Source organism: Rutilus rutilus (assembly GCF_951802725.1).
Source record: "Rutilus rutilus genome assembly, chromosome: 23".
Lineage (NCBI taxonomy): Eukaryota > Metazoa > Chordata > Actinopteri > Cypriniformes > Leuciscidae > Rutilus > Rutilus rutilus.
In genome coordinates this window covers 5,444,616-5,472,171 of record NC_140233.1, presented here as the reverse complement: position 1 = coordinate 5,472,171, position 27,556 = coordinate 5,444,616, and the positions used below count along the sequence as shown (strand labels likewise).

Genomic DNA, 27,556 nt, shown 5'->3' with positions numbered 1-27,556 from the left:
CTGGTTGCCATGGTTTCCCGCATCACATGCGCGGCTTTCCTGTAGCCAGCAGCAGCGGGAGAGAAAAAAAAATGCCAGCTCTTGAAATCCCAGCCATTTTTACGCCCGCAAATTAGAGGACACGGTCGGACACGGTGGGAAACACACGCAGATGGTGGAATAGCGAGAAATCCGTCGCGTTCCCTCTGACGCGTTTTGCGGGTCATTCTTCTCAGCTGACGCGGCGAAACGGGACCGACTGTTGTTGTAAACGTATACGCGCAAGACCGGGCCGAATTTTTTGCGCACATTTCACCGTCAGGAAATGAGTATAGAAATCCCCGAGGGCTTGACGGAGCTTCTGCAGAGCTTTACCGTGGAGGTCCTGAGGAACCAGCCGGGGGATCTGCTGGAGTTCGCGCTGCAATACTTCACGCGTCTCAAGGAGAACGAGACCCGCGGCGGCGCGTTCGGCAATGAACACAATTCAGCCTCGCGAGCGGGCAAAGCCGTCAACTTCATCGAGGAGGCCATGCAGATCGACTCTGAAAACGGAGAGGAGGATGATGATGATGAAGAGTTCGTAGGTAATGACAACTAGGACCATCAGATGAATCCTCATTCATACCCTTTTGCATGTTTAATGCATCACAACATTGTCCACACTGGCTCAACCAGTGATCTTTTGTTCAGTGCTAATGCATGATCACACATCTCCTTGATGATGATGATGATGATGAAATGCATTTTCCTTTAAAAAAAATGAGGGGTCAGCTCACTGCAGAGGGGGTTGGAACAAAGACCAGGCTTAATTGGCTTGGTTTTATCATATGAATGCTCTCATTTCCATGCTTTTCGGATGGAAGCTCTGGTTATTATTCATAAAAATGAAACTAGGGCCTGTGTGCATTAAATACCTGGCATGATGTGTACAGTGCACACAGGCCTATTTTTCCTCGCATGCATGCAAATGATGATGGGAATATCACTATCAGTTATGAGGCACAAACATTTAGACTTTGGTCAAGCTGAAAGATGCTTCCTGGGTGTGGACGGATCCATCTATAGGCCATTACTGTGGCATCTTGAATTGAATGTTTTAAATGAACATCTGATTTCATTGTAATGCACCACAAGAATTTTTTTTTTTTTTATCGATCCTTTTTCTATCTTTCCTTTCAGCTCCGGTTATCAACAGATTTGTCCGGAGAGCTTCTGGTAAGTTCCTTGCAATGTGTATGAGTCTACAATATAGGCCTATTCGATATATATATCACAACACAATTGGACACTAGTGCATGCATCAGAGAAATCACCTTTGCTGAAGAGCTTTCTATGAAGATTCATATTGTTGCTAATATATATTAGCGATCTATTGTTGAAACAGGTTTGGTGGCCAAGAGAGAATCTACTTATTAGCAATTTGTTGAAGATATCCTGCTAATGGGGACATCTAACTCTGGTTAATGAGCCTGTTTTTGTGATTTGAGTGCCTTTTGTCTTGTTATTGTTACTGTAACGTATAATTTACTTCTTTACTGCTCTCAGAGGCTAATGGTTTAATTGACTAATGGAAGATCAGCATTGTTCGCAGAACGAAAGTGTTTCAGATGCTGTGAAGTTCTGTCTCTCGTGGACCGCTCAGAGCCACAAGTGAGGACGGATGGAGAGATTTTAATGTGCTGTGGTTTAAGGAAGGACTGGAATAGGAAATAAAGCCGGTTTGTGATGGGGAAGATGGGATTTTGGTGGTCGAATAATAAGAAATGTGTTTATAATGGGCGAAAAATGACAGTCGTTCCTTATAATGATGTGATAAATAGATGGATGGATGGATGGATGGAAGGAAGGAAGGAAGGAAGGAAGGAAGGAAGGAAGGAAGGAAAGATAGATAGATAGATAGATAGATAGACAGACATTCAACATGATAGATAGATAGATAGATAGATAGACAGACAGACAGACAGACAGACATGATAGCTGGATGGATGGATGGATGGATGGATGGATGGAAGGAAGGAAGGAAGGAAGGAAGGAAGGAAGGAAGGAAGGAAGGAAGGAAGGAAGGAAGGAAGGAAGGAAAGAAAGATAGATAGATAGACAGACATTCAACATGATAGATAGATAGATAGATAGATAGATAGATAGATGGAAGGAAAGAAAGATAGATAGACAGACATTTAACATGATAGATAGATGGATGGATAGATAGATAAATAGATAGACAGACAGATAGATAGATAGATAGATAGATAGATAGATAGATAGAAGGAAAGAAAGATAGATAGACAGACAGACAGACATGATAGATGGATCAATTGATAGATAGATAGATAGATAGATATTCAACATGATAGATAGATAGATAGATAGATAGATAGATAGATAGATAGATAGATAGATAGATAGATAGATAGATAGATAGATAGATAGATAGATAGATGGATGGATAGAAGGAAAGAAAGATAGACAGACAGACATACATGATAGATGGATGGATAGATAGATAGATAGATAGATAGATAGATAGATAGATAGATAGATAGATAGATAGATAGATAGATAGATAGATAGATAGATAGATGGATGGATAGAAGGAAAGAAAGATAGATAGACAGACAGACATACATGATAGATAGATAGATAGATAGATAGATAGATAGATAGATAGATAGATAGATAGATAGATAGATAGATAGATGGATGGATAGAAGGAAAGAAAGATAGACAGACAGACATACATGATAGATGGATGGATAGATAGATAGATAGATAGATAGATAGATAGATGGATGGATAGAAGGAAAGAAAGATAGATAGACAGACAGACATACATGATAGATAGATAGATAGATAGATAGATAGATAGATAGATAGATAGATAGATAGATAGATAGATAGATAGATAGAAAGATAGATAGACATTCAACATGATAGATAGATGGATGGATGGATGGATGGATGGATGGATGGATAGATAGATAGATAGAAGGAAAGAAAGATAGATAGACAGACAGACATGATAGATGGATGGATGGATAGAAATATAGATAGACAGACATTCAACATGATAGATAGATAGACGGACGGACAGACGGACGGACAGATAGATAGATAGCACTTTACTGTAATGGAAAATGGTTTCTATAAAGTTAAATCTAGTTCTGTTATTTGTAACAGTTAATCAGGAGAGTCTGGAAGTGTTGAGCTGTTCCCGTCTGGTTTATCTCATGCCAGGTTTGTAATAGAATAGCAGGAGCTCTGCTCTCTTTCTGTGACTGAAAACAGCTCAGATCTGACCAGATGTGGTCAAGAATGACGTGAAATGAAGACTTTACAGTACTGTTCAAAAGTTTGGGGTCATTAAGATATTTTTTGAATGAAAGTAACACTTTTATTCAGCAATGATGCATTAAATTGATCAAAAGTGACAGTAAAGACAATTTATAATGTTACAAAATATTTCTATTTCAAAAAAATGCTGTTCTTTTGAACTTTCTATTCATCAAAGAATCCTGATTTGTTTTTATCAAAGTTTCCTCTAAAATATGAAGCAGCAAAACTGTTTTCATTATTGATAATAATCAGAAATGTTTCTTGAGCATCAAATCATCATATCAGAATGATTTCTGAAGGATCATGTGACACTGAAGACTGGAGTAATGATGCTGAACATTCATGATCACAGGAATAAATTACATTTTTAAATATATTCAAATAGAAAACAGTTATTTTTAATTATAATAATATTTCACTGTTTTTACTGTATTTTTGATCAAATAAATGCAGCCTTTGTGAGCAGAAGAGAAGAGAGTCTTACCGACCCCAGACTTTTGAGCGGTGTGTGATCTATAGAGAACAAACCAAGACTGCAAAGTACCAATATTAAGGCAAAACACTGAACATGTGACCAATATGTCTGTGATTTTCTTGTGGATCTGGTGAGCTGAGTCATCTAAAACTTACTTGAAATTAAAGTTTAAAGGGAAATAGGCCCTGGGTTGATGTACACAATAGCCTGAGAGATCTAGAGCTGATCAGTCTAGATGGTTCTTGTAGGGTTCCTGGCCCTGAAACTTTAGTATCGATCTAGACGCTGGAGTTCCTGGTCTTGTCTTCTCTGTGCTGGTATTTATAGTAGGAATACTGGAGGCGTGTGGGAGAGGAGAGCAGACGATCCTCTCATCTCTCGCTGCACGTGTAACAGCACTATCAAACCGTTCTTAAATATAAAGCTTCTTTATTGGCATCGATGGTCCCATGAAGAACCTTTGCACTCTTTATTGTGGGAAAAGATTCTTAAATTATTAGTTTAGATTTAGAATGACTGTGAAACCTTTATTTTTAGTTCATTTATTTTAAGTCCGCTCATTTACTCGCCCTCATGCCGTTCCAAAAGCCATGTGACCTTCTTTCATCTGTGGAACGAGAAAGGTGATGTTTAGCAGAACATCTGATCTTCTGCTTTCAGTACAGTGAAATGAAAAAAGCATTTTAAGTACATTTTAAGTGTTTTATTGAATTAGCTTTTTTATTTTTATTTTTTAGTATTTTTAAGTGCTTTTAGTTTTTTTAAATATTACTATTTAGGTTTAATTTATTTTTATTTCAGTTTTAGTTTTCATTTTTAGTAATTTAGTTATGTGTTTTTGTCTTTTTTCTTAATATTATTGTTATTTCTTTTTAAATCTTACTGTTTAGGTTTACTTTTCTTGTTCCCAGGGTTCCTTCACATTTCCTATATCAAAATTCCATACTTTTCCAGAGTCAAATTTCCAGACTTTTCTGTGGATTTTTAAGACCATATTTATTAACATCTGAAAAATGGTTTTAAAATCCAGCTGTTATCATGCATGTTACATTCTGACTATGAATATTATGTTGCCAAATTATTGCCGGACTATTATAGCTAGTCTATATATAGACTATTATAACATTTAATTCAATGGGCCCTATCTTGCACCCAGCGTAATTGACTTTGTACACCGACGCATGTATCATTCCTATTTTGCACCCGCGCACAGCGGACTTTTCCCTCCACAGACGCACGTCGGTAAATTAGGGAATGAACTTGCGCTCCCGGTTCAGCGCAAAGAGGAGGCGTGTTCCGGCGCAAACGTTCCCTGGTGCTATTTTACAGGTTTAGAAAACAATTCGCATTGCGCATGTTATTCATATGCTATTTTAAGGGCGCATGCTTGGCCATAATCAATGTAGCGTGTGCACAACGCACATGCACTTTGCGTCTCTCATCTACACAGACGCAGCAGTTTTCATTTTTAGAAAACCATGCATTATTACAAGGAAAAATATTAACGAGGGAAATCATTGTTGTGTCCATAAAGATGTGAAAGGCATAAATCTAGCTTACACATTTACCCAAATTATTAAACGCCTGTTTAACCGAAGCTAATTTGGGTGGGTTTCTCCATCCCCAATGTCACTTCTCTGTGTTTTACGGCCCTGACGAGAACGGTCTCCTCGGCTGTGAACCGCTCCTGGCGTGCGCCTGGCAAATCCGCCGTTATAATAGCAATCCGCCATGGAACAAGCGCGCCTGCTCTTAAAGGGAATGTGAGATGACGCTCTGATTGGTTTATTTCACGTTACGCCCAAACCACACCTATGAATAATGAAGCTACTTCAGACCAACCCATTTTAGATTTGCGTCGGGCGCAAGAGTCATTTATCCCGCCGGTATAATAGCAACAGCGCCCGAGATCCGCCCACAAAGTTACTTGCGTTTCGCGCTTGATACTTGCGTTTCAGATCGTTAAAATAGGGCCCAATGTGTTACTTGCCATTTCTTTGTGATTAACTGAAATTTACTGGCAAATTCTGAGTGAAAATAGTATTTTAAAAAGATTCCCGGTGTACTCCGTTTTTCTTTTTTCCATACTTATGAGGGACATGGACATTACAAAAGTCCATACTTTTCCCATTCTGAGTAGAAGCCCTGTACATTGTTTTAGTCTAGTTTTAGTTAGTTTTTACTTATTTCAGTTAAGCATTTCTAATTGTAGATTGGACGTTTGTGAGTGTTACATGTTCCCTGGTTTTGTGTTTTTTGCTTTTGCTATCTGGACTTTTATTTTGAAGTGTATTTTCTGTTTTAGTTCTTGTTTTGCTTTGTTTCTATAGTTACCCTTGATTGTTGCCATAGTGATTGATTACCCTCACCCATTCCTAGTTAGCCTCTCGTTATCCTGTGTTTTTACACCCATTGTTTCCCTTGTTCAATGTCTGGTGTTCTGTAACGCGTGATGCTTCAGAGAAGACATTAGGATCCAATTCCAATATTCAAAGTTTATTAACAAAATAACACCATTAAATCCAGGCTAAGGTGAAAAACAGAGCAACTGAAAACACTGGGATATAAAACCACAGGATAACCAGATGCTAACTAGGAACAGGTGAGGGTAATCAATCACTTTGGCAAAAAACAAGTGAAACTATATATACACTGGGAACAGAAAATACACTTCAAAATAAAAGTCCTAATAGCAAAAACAAGAAACACAAAACCAGGGAACATGCAACAGTGGGAAACGTACACAAAATTAAGTCATTATCCTCTAAAAAAAACCTTCTCTTAAAAGCTTGGACAATCTGCTAAACATCTCCTTTTGTGTTTGACTAAAGAAAGAAAGTCATTACGCTTCAGAACGATATAAGGATGAGAAAATTATGCCTTTATTTTCTAGGTGTTTTAACCATGTAAACAATCCAATAAACCAATGAAAGCAGACATTAAGATTAATTTCTTCATAAAATTGGTTGTTTCTAATTTAACAGGTTGCACAAAGCACAGTATTGTAATTGCGCAGTAATGCATTGTCTAGACAGGTCGTTTTAATCCTGCTTCCGATTTACTGCATTTATTCCTCTCTGGACAGTTTGTGCGGAGGCGTACAACCCTGATGAGGAGGATGAAGAGGAGAGAGAACCCAGGGTGAGTGGCCTCTCAGAACAGGCTATTGAAATGAGAGATTTTCCTCTTTTATGCATTTCTGTGGCATCTGCTGCCCAGTATCCCACAATGCTTTGCTGTGCACTTCAGGTCACTTACCCCAAAACAGATGAGCAGAGACAGAGACTACAGGAAGCCTGCAAAGACATCCTTCTGTTCAAAAATCTGGACCAGGTAAGACGATGAACACATCATAAGATGATAAGACTCCATTTTCTTCAATTTAACAACATGTTTTGGTGAATTTGTTGTCAGACAGACACTAAGATTAACATGGATGGGTTGTTGCTTAGTTACTTAGAAAAAAAAATGCTAAAATATTGAAAGATTGATAGAAAAAAATGAAGATTGCCATAAAAACAAATGTGACTCATTATGTGTGTTGAAGGAATACAAAAACATCCCAAAATGAAACTATCATAATTTACTCATTATTTATTTATTTTAATATCATTATTATATTATTAATATTTTGAATTAGCATTTATTTTCTTTAAATTTTAGTTTAATAAAACTGACAAAATCACATAAAATATTTTTATTTTAATTTGTTTTATTTATTTAAATATTTATGTTTATTATTTCAGTTTTAGTTTTTTTTATATATCCAGTTAGTCATTTCAATGCTTCAACTTAAACTTATTTTAGTTAGTTTCCAAGGCAACATTTACATTTTTTTCATCTAATATTTATATATGATTTGATTTCAGCTTCATTTCAATTAGCAAAAAACATTTTGAATAGTTTTAGTGATAGGGAACCATAATAACCCTTTTCCAAATATGACATCATTTTTTCATTAATAGTTTAATTCATTTAAATTTTTTTTATTTTAATTTAAATTTTTTAAAAGATTAAGTAAGTTTTAAGTTTCAGTAATTTTGTTGTGTTTTTGTAATTTTCTTAACATGTCTATACAGTTTTTATTAATATTAATTTCAGTTTTAGTTATTTTAGCAGTTCAAGTTAAAATAAAATTGATTAATCGCATCTAACATAAACATTTGTAAATATATATATATATATACACACAGTCACACACACACACTATAATAAATAAATAAATAAATATATATATATATATATATATACAAATATATATATACAAACGTTTATGTTAGATGCGATTAATCATGATTTGACAGCACTAGTTTTTATAAATATTTCATTTCATTTCATGTTTATTTGATTTCAAGTAACAAAATGTTTTTATGGTTTTAGGAACAAACCCAAATATATGTAGTTATTCACCTGAAATCTGTTAAATATCTCTTTTTATATATGACATCGGAAGAAATAACGATGCCAGAGGAGTCAATTAGGCTCCCTTTAACACAAGAAAGGCTCATATATGTTTGCTCTCTGAATGAACAGGAGCAGATATCCCAAGTCTTGGATGCCATGTTTGAGAAGGTAGTGGTGACAGGAGAGCACATCATTGATCAAGATGACGATGGCGACAACTTTTACGTCATTGAGAGGTAAACTGGACTCATCTCTGCATTATAACGCTGGAGTTTAAACCTGTCTGACATCGATATCTTGTGTTCGTCATACAGGGGCATGTTTGACATCGAGCTGAAAGCAGAGGGCACCACGCGGATCGTGGGATCTTATGACAACCGTGGGAGTTTTGGAGAGCTGGCCCTCATGTACAACACGCCAAGGGCCGCCACCATCATCGCTACCTCACCTGGAGCCCTGTGGTGCCTCGTGAGTGATTCCTGTCATCACCCGTCCAAAGCCGCGTGACACGCTTTCTCCTGTGGAAGACAGTTTCATAAATATTCAGTGGCGTGAATCAAGTGCAGTTACAGTGCATCACTTTCTAAGTGCTCAGATTGGTTTCAAATCTCACTAGTTGCTTATTAGCATGCATACTACTAGGATATTGGCCGTTTATTAGTACATAAAAAGCACATATTAATGCCTAATTCTGCATGGCCTTATTCTACATCCTTTAATCCTACCAATACCTAAACTTATCAACTTCCTTTCTATTAATAAGCAGTAATTAGGAGTTTATTGAGACAAAAGTCGTAGTTAATAGTTAGTTAACTGTGAGAATTGGACCCTAAACTAAAGTGTGACCCTTATTTTTTATGGAATATTGCCGTATTCATTATAATTTTTTATCCGTGCACATTTTTATTTATTCATGTAATCTTTGAACAAAATAACTTCCCCTCCCTCTTCCAGCTCTTCTCTTCTCTGATGAAGAGGGCGGGGCAACCTGTCACTCACATGAGATCCACCAATAGCAAACCACAACCATCTAATCAATTCCCCACAAGCCCCGCCCCTACATTTGTTCTTGTTCCAGAAGCCGTCACAATAGGGAAGAAAAGGCTATGTCGACTTTAAGCAATTTTACAGTAAAATCGCATGCTAAATGCCTTGTTTTCTTCTCCAAGAGCATTTCATGTGTGCGTTGTGTTAGAGCGCCCTCTGCTTTTCATAGCAAGTATTGAAATGACAGGACTGTCCACCTTTTTCCTAACAAGCCAACTGCGTTTTTGATTATGGGAGGCATTTCCAGTTTGAGGAAGTTCCACTCAAAAAGACTAAAACAAGGACATTTTACACTTTTAAATGTCCTTTTAATGTTCAACGGTTGAAAAGTGAGAAGAAAAATGTCATCTCATTGTCCCACGGTTTTTGAAAATGCCTATTATTGCATTTATTGAGCGAAACTTTCGCTGATTGTTTACAATTTACCCAAAGGGAAGTTACTCCCTAATTTGTGCAAAGGATAAAGACTCAATCCCTCTTTCTCTGCCTTTGGTTGTTTTCCTGGAGTGTAAAATATTGTTTTGTATTTTTCTTTTGTTTAAATGCCCCTAGGATCGATTGACATTCAGAAGGATCATCTTAAAGAACAACGCGAAGAAAAGAAAAACGTACGAGGCTTTCATCGGAACCCTTCCTCTGCTCACGTCACTGGAGGTTTGAACACACACACACACACACACACACTTTACTTCTGCATGTGCAGTCCTCTTGTTGATTTCATGAATAAACGTGTCTCTTGTTTTTAGGTTTCAGAGAGAATGAAGGTTGTTGATGTCTTGTCGACCAAAGTGTACAATAGTGGAGAACAGATCATTGCTCAGGTTAGTGTGACAGAACTAGTAATGAAAATATTTAGACCAATTATTACGGGTTTCTTTTTTTCTTTCTTTTTAAAAAAAAATAGTGATGTCTGATTAAGGTCTGAAAAAATCATGCACATTTCTTTTTCTGTTTAATTTTTGCATTTATGTTTGAAACTAAAATATTTAATGAGATTTGAGTACAAATTATGAGATCAACGTGTATAAAATTATTTTTAACAATTGGAAAAATCGTGAAATAATGGCTCATCCAATCAGATTTTAGTGATGGTGCTATATGTTATACACTTCTGTTCATATGTTTGGGCTCAGTACGATTTTTTTATGCGAAATTAATACTTTTATTCAGCAAAGACGCATTAAATTGAACAAAAGTTACAGGCCTTTATAATGTTATATATAATGTTTAATGCATCGATCTTTCTATTCATCAAAGAATCCTGAAAATATGTATTGCAGTTTTCACAAATATATTAAGCAGCACGACTGTTTTCAACATTGATAATAATCAGAAATGTTTCTCGAGCAGCAAATCATCATATTTAATGATTTCTGAAGGGTCATGTGACACTGAAGACTGGAGTAATGATGATGAAAATTCAGCTTTGATCACAGGAATAAATTACATTTTACAAATATACCAACATACAAAACAGTTGTAATAATATTTCACAATATTTCTGTTTTTTTTACTGTATTTTTGATCAATAAATGCAGCCTTGGTGAGCAGAAGAGTCTTCTTTAAAAAAAAAAAGTACAAATCGTGCAGACCCCAAACTTTTAAACGTGTATCTGCAGTGCTTAGTGGTTATCCTTGTTTTCACAGGGTGATTTGGCAAACAGTTTCTACATCGTAGAGTCAGGACACGTTAGGATCACTATGAAAAGGAGCAAGGTGAGGCAAAAATGTGTTTTAACAAAGAATCACTGTTTACAGCACATTTCGGTTCATTATGCATCTTAATAAACCAATATGCCTTTCAGCTTTAAAAGGTTCATTTAAAAGGTGCATTACCTCTCTTTCAGTCAAAAAACGATGCTGAAGACGAGGAGGTGGAAATCGCCACATGCTCCAGAGGGCAGTATTTTGGGGAGTTGGCGCTCGTCACCAACAAGCCACGGGCGGCTTCTGCATATGCCATGGACAACGTCAAATGCTTAGGTAATGAATTATGATTATACATTCACTGGTCACTTTATTAGGTACACCTGTTCAACTGCTCGTTAATGCAAAGATCAGCCAATCACGTGGCAGCAACTCAGTGCATTTAGACAGGCAGACACAATCAAGACGATCTGCTGAAGTTCAAACTGAGCATCAGAATGAGGAAGAAAAGGGATTTTGAACGTGTCATGGTTGTTGGTGCCAGACGGGCTGGTCTGAGTATTTCAGAAACTGCTGATCTACTGGGATTCAGAGTAGGAACAGAGGAAATATCCAGTGAGCTTCAGTTCTGTGGGAGAAAATGCTTTGTTGATGCTAAAGGTCTGAGGAGAATGACCAGATTCAAGCTGATAGAAAGGCAACAGTAACTCAAATAAGCACTCGATACAACCGAGATCTGGAGAAGAGCATCTCTGAACACTCAACACCTCGAACATTGAAGCAGAAGAGCATCTCTGAGCACAGAAGAGCGTCTCTGAACACAGAAGAGCATCTCTGAACACAGAAGATCATCTCTGAACACAGAAGAGCATCTCTGAACACAGAAGATCATCACTGAACACAGAAGAGCATCTCTGAACACAGAAGATCATCACTGAACACAGAAGAGCATCTCTGAACACAGAAGAGCATCTCTGAACACAGAAGATCATCACTGAACACAGAAGAGCATCTCTGAACACAGAAGAGCATCTCTGAACACAGAAGAGCATCTCTGAACACTGAAGAGCATCTCTGAACACTCAACACCTCGAACATTGAAGCAGAAGAGCATCACTGAACACAGAAGAGCATCTCTGAACACTGAAGAGCATCTCTGAACACTCAACACCTCGAACATTGAAGCAGAAGAGCATCACTGAACACAGAAGATCATCACTGAACACAGAAGAGCATCTCTGAACACAGAAGAGCGTCTCTGAACACTGAAGAGCGTCTCTGAACACTCAACACCTCGAACATTGAAGCAGAAGAGCATCACTGAACACAGAAGATCATCACTGAACACAGAAGAGCATCTCTGAACACAGAAGATCATCACTGAACACAGAAGAGCATCTCTGAACACAGAAGAGCATCTCTGAACACAGAAGAGCATCTCTGAACACAGAAGAGCATCTCTGAACACAGAAGAGCATCTCTGAACACAGAAGAGCGTCTCTGAACACTGAAGAGCATCTCTGAACACAGAAGAGCATCTCTGAACACAGAAGAGCATCTCTGAACACAGAAGAGCGTCTCTGAACACTGAAGAGCGTCTCTGAACACTGAAGAGCATCTCTGAGCACAGAAGAGCATCTCTGAACACAGAAGAGCATCTCTGAACACAGAAGAGCATCTCTGAGCACAGAAGAGCATCTCTGAACACTGAAGAGCGTCTCTGAACACTCAACACCTCGAACATTGAAGCAGAAGAGCATCTCTGAACACTGAAGAGCGTCTCTGAACACTCAACACCTCGAACATTGAAGCAGAAGAGCATCACTGAACACAGAAGATCATCACTGAACACAGAAGAGCATCTCTGAACACAGAAGAGCGTCTCTGAACACTGAAGAGCGTCTCTGAACACTCAACACCTCGAACATTGAAGCAGAAGAGCATCACTGAACACAGAAGATCATCACTGAACACAGAAGAGCATCTCTGAACACAGAAGATCATCACTGAACACAGAAGAGCATCTCTGAACACAGAAGAGCATCTCTGAACACAGAAGAGCATCTCTGAACACAGAAGAGCATCTCTGAACACAGAAGAGCGTCTCTGAACACAGAAGAGCGTCTCTGAACACTCAACACCTCGAACATTGAAGCAGAAGAGCATCTCTGAACACAGAAGAGTCTCCATTTTTGCTGACATTCAGATGGTAATTTGGCATAAACAACATGAGAGCATGGATCCATCCTGCCTTGTATGAGCGGTTCAGGCTGCTGGTGCTGTAATGGTATTTTCTTGGCACACTTTGGGCCTTTAGTACCAATTGAACATCGTTTAAACGCCACGGCCGACCCGAGTATTGTTTCTGACCATCTCCATCCCTTTAAGATCACAGTGTTTTCTTCTTCTGATATCTACTTCCAGCAGGAGAACACACATATCTCAAAGCTCAAATCATCTCACACTGGTTTCTTGAACATGACAGTGAGTTCTCTAAACTCAAACATCCTCCACAGTGACCAGATCTCAGTCTAATAGAGCAGTTTTGGGATGTGCTGGAACAGGAGATTCACATCATGGATGTGCAGCCGACAAATCTGCAGCGACTGCGTGATACGATCATGTCAATATGGACCAGAATCTCTAAGGAATGTTTCCAGCATCTACAGTATGCCACAAAGAAAAGGGCGTCCAACCCGGTAATAGCAAGGTGTACCTAATAAAGTGGCCGGTAAGTATAAATCATATGACATAACGTATGTATCGCATCTGCACATGAGGTCATTCACCTTGTGTTTTACAGTAATGGACGTGCAGGCGTTTGAGAGGTTATTAGGCCCCTGCATGGACATCATGAAACGGAACATTGCGAATTACGAAGAGCAGCTGATCACGCTTTTCGGGAGTCACATGGCAATAGAGGAGCAGAATGCATGAAATCAGTTAATCAATAAACATCGCAAACTTTAAATGCAACATGAAATGATGAGAAAATGGTAAGTAGAGGGCCGTCATCATGGTCAAGAAATCGTGTTAACATACTGTAGGTCATAAGCTTGAAGTTATTGTTTTGCATTCACAGATGTGAAACTCCGGTGTGTGTCAATGATCATGATTTTTTAGATGTGAAAAGCCAAAAGTGAGCATTTTCGTCCAGGGTACATGAGGGTTACAGGGGTTTCCTCACACGTTTTTTCGGTTTGGGGATTTGGTACTGGTGTGTTTATTCGAATCTTTCTAATTTTTTAAACATGGTTTGTGTTTCTTTCATGTTACCGATGCTGCATCTTTTACAGTGACGTCCACATAAAGACCGAATTGTTGCCATATACAGCACAGTGATATGTTAATTCATTCTTTTAAAGCTAAACTTCTGCATTTTGAAATCTACAGGTTGTCAGTGTTTTCAGTGTTATGTAAGTCATTTTTACTGTAAGCCATTTTTGACTAAATTAATGAATGAATTCAGCAACTGAGCTCTGTCCACTTGCTTCATGAACTGCATTTTGATGACACCTGTTACAGAAAAAGGAAACAATTATGGACTGTTCACGCCAAGAGTTTAAAGTGCCCCTATAATGCTTTTTTGGACATTAGCTTTCATGCAGTGTGTAATATAGCTGTTTGTGAATTTAAAAGGTCTGCACAGTTTTAAAGATCAAGTGCACACAAACTATGTTTATCGAAATAATGGATTCTGAACTGCTGAAATGAATTATCAGTATCTCATTTCCTGTTACATTCCTAAGTAACAACGTAACAAATTTGCATATTGCCAGTCTATGCTCTTCATTGGCTGCCCGCGAACAACATCAACTTTGCCCCGCCCTCAAACGCTGTAGTTGTGGCTGAGACTGAAAGAGTTTGGTTTGTTTGTTGATATGTCGAGAAGACGCTGTTTTCCACTTTAATACTCTTCAAAAGGCTCGCTGTGGAATTGATACGGAAAACCGCCGCCGTTGTTACTGTTTGTATCAGTACGCGCGTTTCCATTACAGATTTGCGCAAAACTTTTGCGATTTTTTTTTCTAAATGTCGACAAAAAACTATTTTGAAATGACGGCGTTTCCATTAACCGATGTTATGCGACTAAACTTAATTTTTTCCTCTCGCGATAAGTAAAATCATTCCAAAAACCATGGTCACGGACATTGGTAGGTTTATGTACTAATCCCAGCCACCGCACTGGCCATTATTATTAATCGAAGGAGATGTATGTGTGTTTTCAAAGCATTAATGGTAAGGAACGACCCTTATTATACTTGTGAGCGGCACATATGAGGTGTGCTCCCTCATATCTGCTTCGAGGTCTTGATTGTGGCATTTATTTGAGGTTTAGAATCCATTATTCCTGTAATTCTTTTGTCTTTTATGAATTTAATAAAGAACTCTGTCTCGCACTCTGTCCAAACACACCGCATCATCTGCGTCAGGTGACCTGCAAATGCGCAAAAACTGTTTCCATTGCAGTTTTGCGAAATATTTCTTTTTCGAATTGCCTGAAAAACCACCTCATGCGAGCGTAAAAACTTTTTTGCGATATTGACGTGTTTCCATTGGGCGTATTTTCAATTCGCAATTTCAATTTGCGCAATTTGAAGGGTAATGGAAACGCGGCTACTGTGTATCAAGGAAGCCTCCGGAGCTGAAATTCAGATATGGTAATAGGTGTTTCGTTTCCAACATGCGCCAGCCAATCACAACAGACTGGGCCGTCTGACCAATCAGAGCAGAGTAGACTCGCGGAAAGGCGGGGTTTAGAGAGACTGAATCTTCGAACTAACCGTTTCAGACTTAGTATATATAATGAGAAAAAGTGTTTTTTGACTGGATGCAGGTGAAACTTTTGTAGAAGTTATGTGAAACCTTTAAAATAGCATAATAGGGCACTTTAAAGTCAACATAAAAACTCAAATAAACATAAATACTTAGTGTACATTAATCAACAACAAAAAAAGTTTGTACATAAAAAAAAAATTCTCAATGCCTATGAAACATTTGTTTTCAGCTGATGTCACAAATGTATTCTGGTATGGATGTTTTTTCACCATCCAATCAATTCTGATGGATAAAATCAGGCCCCGCCCATTTTTTTCTTGTTGAATATCCTATTTAACTGTAAAATGGTCTGCGAACTGTTTCACGCTGACTTTAATGCTCGATTTTCATTACACTCCCATGAGTTCGTATCCGATCAGACTGATTGAGAATACAATATGAGAAGAGGACATAGAGATGCACAGACTCAATTACATGAAGAAATGAAAATGCATTTGGAATATTATTGGACTTTGATGCCAGTGTCATGACAGCTCTACTGTACATGTTTTCAATTCCTTATTTTTGCACAGTCTTTTAGGGAAGCTCCTCATTGTCACGTATAAATAGTAGATATAGACATTGTGTACCTTTACTTTTAAAATGGTGTAGCAGATTTTTATGATTTGTTCACATCTTCAGTGCTTTTATTTTGTTTTTTAATACTTCACGTTGAATTAAGATCGACATGCACAAATAGTATGTTCACATTTGTTTTCTAGAAGCTCAAAAACGTACCAATGACATTTGCTTTATCCGAATGATTGCTCGTTTTTTTCCTGTGTATATTTGTGAGTTTCTTTCTTTCTGTGTTTATTTTGTTTTTGGAAGCTTTTGGCATTTTGATAATGTTCTTCAGAGCACTTGCTTTATTGTTCATTTCTGCAGTATTTGGACACTGTTTTTCTCTATCTCTTGATGTATGAGAAGTTCGTCCTTGTTGATTGGATCTTTTTACTTCACAGCAAGTCATAAGCATTACTAGTATCCATTTCTTCCTAAAGCATTACTGAAGATTCATTACTGTCTACCTCTAATATAAACAGCTTAGCCATCATCATCATCATCATCATCATCACCTCTTCCCATGTAGATCCCCACAGGTTTGTCTCTTGGTAAACTAACCTGTAATGAATCCCTAAACCATATCTGTGTGTCAGTGTAACTTTACACAATTTCTACCCTGTTCATTGGGGGGAAAAGACTTTTAATTGCTGATCAGTGCTCATTTCTGTACCATTTCTGTGAATTTCTGCCGCATATAATTGAGAAGTCGCTAATGCTTTTTATGTCCTGAAAAATGGATCAAAGGTCTACAGTCTCTTGGTGCAAGAGAACCCAGTATTATAACGTCAGTTATATTTGACTTTCCATTCAAATAAAGAACAATTTTGTATTTAAATCATGTTGTGATTATTACAGCTAAATTGTGAGACTGTGAGCATTTTATTCCTATGCTGAAATTATTTATTTTCACTTACGCATATTATGACCTCGCTGAGTAACATTTACATAGAAATGCCATCAAAAAATGTAACTTCCTCATATGGATGTGATATTTTTGCGTTTTATATCATTAATTGGATCCATAACCTGCATTTATGCCTCAAACCAACAGCCATTTCACTTTAAATGAGCTGTAATAAATCCAAATGAGAGGACCAATCTTGTTTTATGTTTGTTTACAACGTCTTAGGACAATACATCTCAAGACCCCATTTAACAAAGAAGGAGGGTCTTTCATATAAAATATGCCGTCTCAACCAATGAAATTCGCGGCTGATGTAACGGGCATGGAGAACTGGCCAATCACAAACACAATAACAAACCCATCCATGTCTATCCCAGTGTCCAAGCGTCTAGCCAATCGCGCTTCGAGCTCACCAAACTGACGTACGTCTCCACCAATGGGAGGCCAGATCTAAAAGTAATCGGTCCTGCCTTCGCGGAGAATGCCAGAGATACTCGGTAATGGCGACAGGTTTGGTAAGTAAAAAAGTTGTTGAAATATTACCATGAAATGAAACAGTAATGTCAATGAACTTTATTTTGCGTGACAATTTTAAACGGGGACGGTTGTGGCCGTGGGGAGCAAAAAGACTGTCATTCATTTTTTCGATCGCAAATGACAACTTTATACTTGATGGGGGTTTTTTTCCTCCGTGACGTTTGTTGTTTTGCTTGTGGTTTAGTAATTCTCAACCTCATCTTAGTGACAATAGTTAAACACAACCAGTCGTGTTTTTTTATCAAAGCCAAGAAGAAAACAGGGTCTCCATTCATTACACTGGGGGGAAAGGAAGGACTTGATGTACCATGTCTCAACTTGTTGACATTCTTTTGTTTACAGCTCCCACCATTGACATTTGAGTTCAGTTTTAAGCATTTATTTTCAGTAATTCTACGTGGATCAAAAGTCTCACCGCTGGATGGTCTGTATAAGATGTGTTTTTATTAAATACCGCAGTTGTTGATTCATTTTTGGCGATTTTTTCAAACAAAGACCTTCATATCGTTGCTACAGCCGTATTGTTCCCGTATTCAGTTCTAAAAAAGACACTATTCGTGCTAAAATATCAATTATAAATCAAAAACATCTATGCTATTCCGTCTGTTTTGTTCACGAAAGCTGAAAAATCTTATTTTCTTCCTGTCTGAAAAACTGAAACCGAGCAAAATAGCCTCAAATGAAGCTTTCCGCTCGTAAACACGGACAATCTTCGATTGAATCGAACGGGGAGATTTCAATCTATGAATCTCAAAAGTCATCGTGAATTTTCTAGCGCAGTCTATCGCTGTTATTGATCCCCCGTTGTTACGCAGTTATGAATGAATGAGCTGCGCTGCGCATGCGCGAAGTCCCTGAAAGTTTATAAACAAGCCTTGCGTGCAATGCGGGTCACGTGACTGCGCTTTACTGAAACGGACGCAGTGTTAGCAAAAACAAAACGCGTAATTTAACACGGCGAAATGAATGACTCAAAGAGCCTTTTAAATTATCTCATTTAATATACGTGTGCTCAACGTGACCAAGCAGTGGCCAAGAACATATTGCACAATACCCCACAGAAAAGGCTGTGTTTTGCTTCATTCATTGATTCATCCATTTCGTTCATTCATTCATCCGTTCATTCATTCATTCGTTCATTCATTCATTCATTCATTCAAAAGAAAAGTACATAATACAAAACCAAAACCCAGTATGTTGGTCTGGAAATTACCTACCCATTTTTCTTTCACTTTGACGCTCTATGGTAAGCATTATGTTCTAACCATGAAATATTTTTTTCAAATAAGTTTTTATTACATAAAATAGCTAACAGAAAATGGTCCAAAACAAAAAAAGTGGTTTTTCGATAAAATCAAGATGTTCTTTTCTATTTAATTGCACATTTCTTTTAGAAATTGATAGATTTATATACTTGGAACTCATCCAAACCAAAAATAAGTCAATCCCTTTCATTCCCAATCATTTGGCTAACTCATCCTCACTATCATCACATGGAAGAGCTAACTCTGCACTCTTCCTATTGCCCTTTCCGTAAAATATTGCTGTATTCATTTTCTGAAATGAAGAAATCATACATAAATACAACTATACTACAATAAAAACTTCAAATAAATAAATAAATAACTGCAATCATATTGTTGATGCTACTATATATAAAAAAAATCCCCATGGGGAAATACATTACTGCAATTCCATAGTGGTATTATAGTGATATTTTCTCAATTTACAGTTAAACTATGTTTGACAAAGTTGATTTGTGATTTACTAATATAGGCTACTTGAGAAGAGATGTTTAGAAATGAGTTCAATAGAGCATTTTCTGAGCACTTCAACGGGTGTCTTCCGTGTGAGGGTGACAATGGGAACGAAGGACATTCAAATGTCATGTGACTTAAAAACAGCACATCATTGGCTACCTTAAGCCTGCCCTTTTAATTGCCATAGTGCAATATATTGTATTTCTTTCTGAATAGCAAGGAAATTTGTAGAAATTAATTGTTGCCATATGGCAACACTATGCCATAGAGGGTTAAACACACTTCTCTTGTATTTGCAGCCTTCACAGCTAACATGGTATAATATGGTGTGGGAAGTGAAAACTCAGTCAGTCCCCCAGAGAATCCAGCAAGTCCAGTCACAGAGCTCAGGAATGGACGAGGCCTTCGACCTGCTCAAGTGTAATGAGCGTCTGCCCTCCTCACCCGGCTGCCCTTCTAACGAGAGCCACATGGAGTTCGGTAACTAAATATTTTAGTCTAAAATATGTACAAATCAAGTGCAAAAAATATTCCGATTACTTGTAAATGACAGTTTGTGTCTCTGCAGATGACCTGCCTGAGCTGCAGGAGGTGCAGGATAATCAGTCGACCCCTGGCGTGTTCCAGGTGGCCCCGGGTGTGTCGCATCACGAGGAGGAACCCGGCGAAGCATGGAGTTCCAGCGTTTCACACACAAACTGGCTAACCGAGCTGGCCAACATCGCCACGAGCCCTCAAAGCCCCCTGCTCCAGAACGCCCCACACAACCGGTCAGGAAATCCTGGAATATATACGATTGCACGTTCATGTAAATCGTGCAGCTCAGGCTATACTGACGATGACACATTATCATTGCAGGTCTTCTCCAGTCCACATCTTCTCCAGCAGTAGCAGTTTACATTCCTACGCTCGACCCCCTCTGTCTTCCAGCAGCGCCCCCAGTCCCGCCCGCAGCCACATGAGAGAGCGCCGGCGCACCAGGGTACGGCCACGGGCCTTTCCAAACACAAACACTCATAATCAGGTTTAATGCCAAAGTTATGTGCAGATATCAAGGTCCAGAAATAAGGTTTTGCCGCTCTTGCCAATGGTTAGTGAACCCAGCAAATTTACTGGCCATGACACTTATTTATATTATTTAAATTATATATATATATATTGACATTAACACCTGCCAAAAGCTGTATCAATACTGAAATATCGGAAACTATTCTGCAGGAGACACGATACTAGCTGCACGTTCTCTCTCTCTCTCTCTCTCTCTCTCTCTCTCTCTCTCTCTCTGTCTCTCTCTCTCTCTCTCTCTCTCTCTCTCTGTCTCTCTCTCTCTCCCCGACAACAAGTGACACACAAACCCGCCTCTCCTCACTCACTCGTTTAATTTTCTCCGGATTAATATTGTTGGTGTTACAGGGCTTGAATTTCGGCATGCGTATTCAGCATAATTTTACTCATTCCCGCAGATTTTGTGCTCACACCCAAAGTGTGCACACATAAAGACAAGTATATTGGCTAAATAAAACAGTGTAATGGGTCCGAATGTCAGGTCTTAAAGTGACAGCAGCCTAATAAACCTGCTGCCAAATTATGAGATAATATTAAAAATATCTATATGGCAGTTTTCCCCCATGGAATCGATGTCAAAATTGTGGCCAGTGAAAATGCTGAGTGACTAGTAACTTTGGAAAACCACTTTCCAGTGTTTGGTGAGCAAAAAAGTCAATGTCAAGCCCTGTATAAACTATGGCTGTCAGTGTTAACTGCTCAATGGATGACATAAAATAATTGAACGCAAATAAATGACTGAAGCATGTGAAATTGTTCACATTTCTATGTTATAATTATATGATCTTAGAAGTCGGGAGTTCATCACACTGAGCGTCGACAATGGCGCAAGCACCTGAAACCCTGGTAGGCGGAAATTTCTATTCTGACCCTTTAACCGGATTACGCTTCTCTGTTTACGAAATCAGATCATTTTAAGCGGCTAAACTCTGGGAAAAGTTTAGGTCCGTTGATCCAGTAAGCGAATGCATTCAAACAATCAGTCCAAAACAGCGCTAATGTAAAGAAAACATTAGAATAGAGCCTCGCGTTGCGTTTTCAGTGAATTATTCATTCCCAGTGCGTGTTTCGCTTTAAAACACGAGGTCTGTGATTTGTTTCTGAAGAGCACAAGCCCTTACACATCACGCTTGTGTGAAACACAGACTGAAGGGAATGGTAGAACATCCCACCACTGGATGGCCATCATGCAAACTACATTTCTTGGCTAGATAAAGCAACATCTCACTAGTAAAGTTTCGATGGAAGAGTATTACAGTCAAGGTAAAGATGATTGCGGTGACGTACGGTAAGCACGCCTGAGTCCGTTATATCGATGCGCAAACAAGCATTGTATGTTCACTCTCGACGGACAGACACATTTCACTACATTCATTTTGTTTTCACACACATTCAGGATAATGTTTTGATTTGTCGTGTATGTTGCTGTGTTTAGTAATTCTGAATGGATCTGTGATAGTAGGTAATTATTAATTATTAATTTTTTTATTGTCAAATAAATCAAATCGAATCAAATCCAAAAGTCAAGGCGGTTGGTTTAGGGTTTTATAATCTTTTTGGGCATCTCCATGTTCGGTATCACAACTTGACTTGTGTAAAATGTAAACAAGCTCTTTGATGTTGCACTGTACACATACTATATACTGTGAATTCTGAAAAGTTTTTTCCTGTAATGTTTTTTTTTGTGCATAAATGTATGAATTATAAGGACTCCTTATATCATTTGGTGTCCTTTTTTTTTTAGTCTCCAAGTGTCGTTTGTGAGAATCACCATTTAGTCTGATGGTTTCCTTTGCTGGATATAGCAAATGATGACAAAATGAACGTGGTAAACAAGATAAATGGTCTAAGTTGCACACCTTTTTGTGCTATTAATCGCAAACTCATCGTGACATTAAGCATACACCATTTTTAAATTGTAATCTATTGACAGCCCTAAATGTAAAACTATATATATCGCAAATAAATGTTCCATCAAGAGGATCATCCTTTTTTGGCCCAGATCTTGTACTGACAAGAAATGAAAAGCTACACACTCCGTTAAATTAGGGTTAGAAGAACTGATGCCAAACATATGACATGCTAGAAACATAATAATCACTGCAATAATGATCCAATCATACACTCTTATGCATTTGCCTGTTTAAAGCCAGACGGTGACTTTATTGCCAAACAGCGGCTGGCCGTTAAAGAGTAAATCAGATCTAGTATAGACTTCTGAGGCTGTTTTCTGTGCGTTTTACAGGCCAGCAGTGAGTCGGAGTCTGGCATTTTCTGTATGTCGTCTCTGTCCGATGATGACGACCTGGGATGGTCCCATTCCTGGCCCTCCACTGCCTGGCATTGTTTCCTGAAAGGTAAAAGACACACGCAGATAAGGTGCTCCTAAAAGCTTGGGAACAGAACAGCAGGCAATATTGTAATGGCAGTCATTTTATCAATGAGTGACTCGGGGAAATGTGGTGAACAGCACCTTCTGCTGTTACAAATGCAGAGCAGCAGGAGTAAAAGAGGGAAACAGGCGTGTCTCTGGGTCACAGGAGGGACGAGAAGTCCTCAGAACAAATTGTAGTCAACACACCCTCTTCCTAGAACATGTTTGCTTGTACTTGAGTGTCATTTTATTTGAACAAAAGTGTATTGATTGATATGTGAGTATCTCACCAAACTTCTGTCACTGTGCTACCCCGTCTTTTTCCTCTAGGAACACGTTTACGCTTCCACAAAGGTCCGAATGTGGAGTGGCAGGAGGCAGAGGATGTGATGGAGTCGGATGAAGATTCTGATGACGAGGGAGAAACACAGTCCAACCCGATGAAGGTAATCGTGTACACATGAGCCCTGCAAGTATTCATCAAGTTACTTCTAAGTATGCTTTGAAAAAATCCTATTTCCAAAATAATATAAGTTTGCTTGTCTCGCAGAATTATGGCTCTGATGGTCTAAAGCTGGTGATCTTTGAGGAGAGTGTGTCTTTCGGCCAGTCTGTCCTGAAGTTAACCTTTGACCCCGGTTCCCCTGAAGCAGGGCCTCTGACTGCTGAGTGCAGACTGGACCATCCGTTTTTTGTGAAAAATAAAGGTAAATGCAGAAGCCTTTTTCTGCGCAGTATCGTTAACAGATCAATGTGATTTCAGAAGATTATTCTGACTGTGTGTGTGTGTGTGTTAGGGTGGTCTTCTTTCTATCCGAGCCTTACCGTCGTACAGCACGGCATTCCCTGCTATGACATGCAGGTCGGAGACTTGTGTCTGCCGCCAGGACACCGTGACGCCATCAACTGCGACGACTCTGTCGTTTTTGACACTTTTAGGAGGTACCAGCGTTGTTATTGTGAACTAATCTTCCTTAATTGAAATAAAGCTGCAATAAAATATTAGATCAAAATATTGGATAAAAATATTACAAATATTTGATGAAGAAAAAAATTCAATGTTGCCTTGGCAACTAACTGGAATAAAATTACCAAACACTAAACTAAAAAATGAAATAAAAATAAATTAAAGCTAAATAGAAATAAAAATACACACATATAAATATACATATATATTGATTGCAGATTGTTTTCCTGCATTGTGTTATAATGAACATACTGCATATGTATCTCTTTTTTTAATTTAGCATTATTATTATTACTGTTATTTGGTTTGATTTTGTTTTGTTTATGGCTTGTGTGCAACACACTGGTTGTTTTGGATTGATGTCTACATTGGTAAAATATCAATAAAAAAAAGAAATGGAAAAAATAATAAAAATGACAAAAGTACACACAAAAATTAAATTTAAAATAAAAGCTGAAAATATAATATTAAAAGCTAATTGAAAATATGAATGAATATTATAATAGTAATTTAAAAAAAAGTATTTTTCATTCTAAGTTCATGTTAACTAATTTCAACAAATGAAACCCTGGTGTAAATTATTACCAATATTCATTCTTTTTTCATATTAATGTTAAGATTTTTTTGCATTGTGATAATGACAAATTAAAATATGATTTAAGAAAAATATATTTGTCTTATTTAATGTGATATATGACCTAATTTGATACTTGTTTGCAACTAGTACCTCATTTAATTCAGTTAGTTTTAGTTTAGATTTCCTAGATGTATCTTATTATTATTTTAAAATAATAATAACAGATACATCATTTCTGACATAAGAACTTTGCTTAAACTTGACACGTTAAACATCTTTTTCTTCTTTTTTTTAAAACAGTTTTTCCTTTTTTGTACATCAAGGAGGGAAAAAAATGTATAGAGAAAAAGAAGTAAAAATCAAACAACAATAACACAACCATTAACGATAACTGGTACATGAGGTCTTGCTTTGTGGTATTATGGTACAGTTCTAAAAGTATATTAATTATTTGTTTTTTGTATGTAACAGTCCCATTTCCTCCAGTACTTTTCTCCTTTGTCCTTCTGTAACCGAAGGGACAGGGTCATTTTTTCCACGGACGTTTAACATGTTTTCTCACCCCACAGTTATGACTTCACTCCTCTCGACTCTTCTGCCGTGTATGTTCTGAGCAGTATGGCACGCCAGCGTCGGGCTTCCCAGTCCAGTGGGGGCGCTGTGAGTCCCGACTGTGAGGCCCTCGGCTCCTCCCACCACTCCACCAGCAGCAAATCACAGCGCAGCCACGCCTCAGGGAGCTCTGGAGCCACACCCACAAAGTGCAAGCGGCCAATGAATGCCTTCATGCTTTTTGCCAAGAAGTACAGGGTGGAATACACACAGATGTATCCCGGCAAAGACAACAGGTGTGTTGATGTGCAAACAAACACATGTTTGCGTTAGCTCTGTTCCCAGAACCTAGTGAGCTGATACTGGCTCCGATATAATTGATAACTCATTAAAGTTAATCATTCTTCTTGGGAAGTTTCATATACATAAATCTAAAGTAATGTCTATAACACCCTCCTTTAATTTTTTTCTGTAAAGATCTTAAAATATTCTATTAGAAGTATATAAAAACATCTCTTATTTTGAAAAAAATAATTTGTCGAATTTAATGTTTTACTCTGTACAATGTAAGTTAATCTGTTAAATATTTTCCCCAATATCTGTTTGGCTTATGTTTAATGTTAAATGTCATCGTAAGCTTTTATGAAAGTTGAATAATAATAATAATAAAAAAAAAAAAAATAGTAAGGCAGACATAATTATAAAAACATTTTATAAGAATAAAAACTTAGTGCGCTATCTTGATGTCTGTTTCCTACATAGGCAGCATCCATACTAAAATAGGACAAAATAATACATTTTCGTAGAATAAGAAAAAAAAAACATGGATAAATGAGGCATTACAGTTGTTTCTGTGTCTAATTTACTCAGAGCCATCAGCGTGATTCTGGGCGATAAATGGAAGAAGATGAAAAACGAGGAAAGGAGGCTGTACACCATGGAAGCCAAAGCTCTGGCCGAGGAGCAGAAACGTCTCAACCCTGACTGCTGGAAACGCAAGAGAACAAACTCGGTTAGCATTTTTGAATTAGCATGATTAGCGTTGATATCGCGAATCTGTTTTTGAAAGATAAAATTTGACTTACCTTGATTTTGTCGTCATTTTCATTGGCTCTTAGGTCATTAACAATTTGAAATTGATCGTTAAATCATATTCCTCTCCATTTCGCTAGGGCTCTCAGCAGAACTAGCCTGAGGATCGTCACCAAAACACGAACTGGACAGCAGGAGACGGACACCGATACACATTCTCTCAAAAGAATGATAAACCGCAACTGTGATGCTTCACGCACTTGCTTTAGGGAAAAAAACAAAAACAAATCAAATTCGCTAATTACAACGAAACGTCTTCGCGAGAAAAATAGGAATACATTTTAAAAAATATATGAACGAAAGGCAAATCATGATATAATTATATGCGATATAAATTTTTTTTTAATCTAGTCAACTAACAGTGCTTGTGTATTTTTCTTATCCTTTCAAAAATGACGAAAATGCCTTACTTTTCCAAAGCAAGACAACGCTCAGTTCTTCTATCAGGTAATTTCGTATTTCTAGGCTTGAAAGGTGCAACCCTGTGGTGCTATTTTACTGAGGCCGAAGGAGCGATATATATATATATACAAATAATGTCTATTTTTCAATGTAAAAAGGGGAAATTTAGATCTTAGCTTGTTTTTTTCAGCTGTTCATATTAATTATATTTGTATAACTCAACTTATTGCACAGACTCAAATGTATTGCAAACAGACGAATGCTGTTGAACTTCGTATTCGTCGACGTGCTGGAAAATGGTTGAATATGATATGACACCTGTCCAGCCTAGGCCATAATCAGTGTGTGTGTCTGCGTAACTGTGTGCAGGTGTGTGTGTGTGTGTGTGTGTATGAGAGTCTATCCATAATGGCCATATTGAACATGGATAGAGTCCCACACGCAAGCAAGCAAGTACAACGACACACATGTTGTCACATACAGCACTTCAGGGCCATGCCTTCACTGTAAGTGTTCTTGTTTTTGCACTTTATATTCAATTATAACCTTATACAACCAATAAATGTATACAAGCTGAAATGATGTGTAAAAAATATATATATCTTGATAAGATGTATCCTTTGACACAATCATGGCCAAACTGAGCAACTGAGTGTTGTGTTTTGTGTTTGCCATTGGATTGCATTACAAATACATTTATGTTAATATTGTACAGGTCAACGTTCCCATCCATTTCTTGCACAAACTATTCTTGTATCATATTATAAATAAAAATTTAAACTCGCTACCCTACACATGTGCACCATTTCTTTTGTGTCTCCTGACTTGAAAAAAAAAAAAAATTATCAACATAAACAATGTGACTAATGTGATTTTATACTTACGTTTGTACAAACAAGCGAATTACATTGGTACGCAACTTCCCGCCAAATCCGTCCCGACAGCGCTAAAATATAAATCATTTTTATAGGTTTATCAAATCGCATTTAGGTAAAGACAGTTTTTTCATACTCTCATAACTGTTTTATTATTAAAAATAGAAAAAAAGTTACA

The 27,556-nt window shown here is 37.7% G+C and overlaps 2 protein-coding genes across 3 annotated transcripts; both read left to right on the top strand.

The window, feature by feature from the left end:
* Positions 1–24: 24 nt before the first annotated feature.
* prkar2b (protein kinase cAMP-dependent type II regulatory subunit beta) lies at positions 25–17,104 on the top strand. 2 transcript variants are annotated; one of them, XR_014625955.1, is made up of 12 exons: positions 25–566; positions 1,162–1,197; positions 6,876–6,931; positions 7,040–7,123; positions 8,324–8,430; positions 8,509–8,662; positions 9,794–9,895; positions 9,988–10,062; positions 10,889–10,957; positions 11,089–11,224; positions 13,692–13,884; positions 13,971–14,050. XR_014625955.1 is itself a non-coding variant. In XM_084396312.1 (11 exons), the coding sequence occupies exons 1-11, from the start codon at positions 305–307 to the stop codon at positions 13,823–13,825; spliced, it is 1,215 nt and encodes a 404-aa protein (XP_084252438.1). In that variant the 5' UTR covers positions 25–304; the 3' UTR covers positions 13,826–17,104. The 2 variants fall into 2 exon arrangements, 1 of the variants encoding a protein (XP_084252438.1); XM_084396312.1 differs by having other exon boundaries at positions 13,692–17,104.
* A 525-nt stretch (positions 17,105–17,629) lies between these two features.
* On the top strand, positions 17,630–27,295 carry hbp1 (HMG-box transcription factor 1). Its single transcript, XM_084397240.1, has 11 exons — positions 17,630–17,692; positions 19,774–19,954; positions 20,043–20,244; positions 20,333–20,456; positions 22,785–22,896; positions 23,244–23,359; positions 23,464–23,620; positions 23,711–23,855; positions 25,027–25,305; positions 25,880–26,021; positions 26,182–27,295. The coding sequence occupies exons 1-11, from the start codon at positions 17,678–17,680 to the stop codon at positions 26,197–26,199; spliced, it is 1,491 nt and encodes a 496-aa protein (XP_084253366.1). The 5' UTR covers positions 17,630–17,677; the 3' UTR covers positions 26,200–27,295.
* The last annotated feature ends 261 nt before the right edge of the window (positions 27,296–27,556 follow it).

Excerpts from the sequence above, each read along its gene's own strand:
- prkar2b (XM_084396312.1), top strand. The coding sequence starts at position 305 with ATGAGTATAGAAATCCCCGAGGGCTTGACGGAGCTTCTGCAGAGCTTT. Across the intron at positions 8,663-9,793 it reads CTGGAGCCCTGTGGTGCCTC|GATCGATTGACATTCAGAAG; the intron begins GTGAGTGATTCC and ends AAATGCCCCTAG. Across the intron at positions 10,958-11,088 it reads TCACTATGAAAAGGAGCAAG|TCAAAAAACGATGCTGAAGA; the intron begins GTGAGGCAAAAA and ends CCTCTCTTTCAG.
- hbp1 (XM_084397240.1), top strand. Across the intron at positions 23,360-23,463 it reads CACAGTCCAACCCGATGAAG|AATTATGGCTCTGATGGTCT; the intron begins GTAATCGTGTAC and ends CTTGTCTCGCAG. Across the intron at positions 23,621-23,710 it reads GTTTTTTGTGAAAAATAAAG|GGTGGTCTTCTTTCTATCCG; the intron begins GTAAATGCAGAA and ends TGTGTGTGTTAG.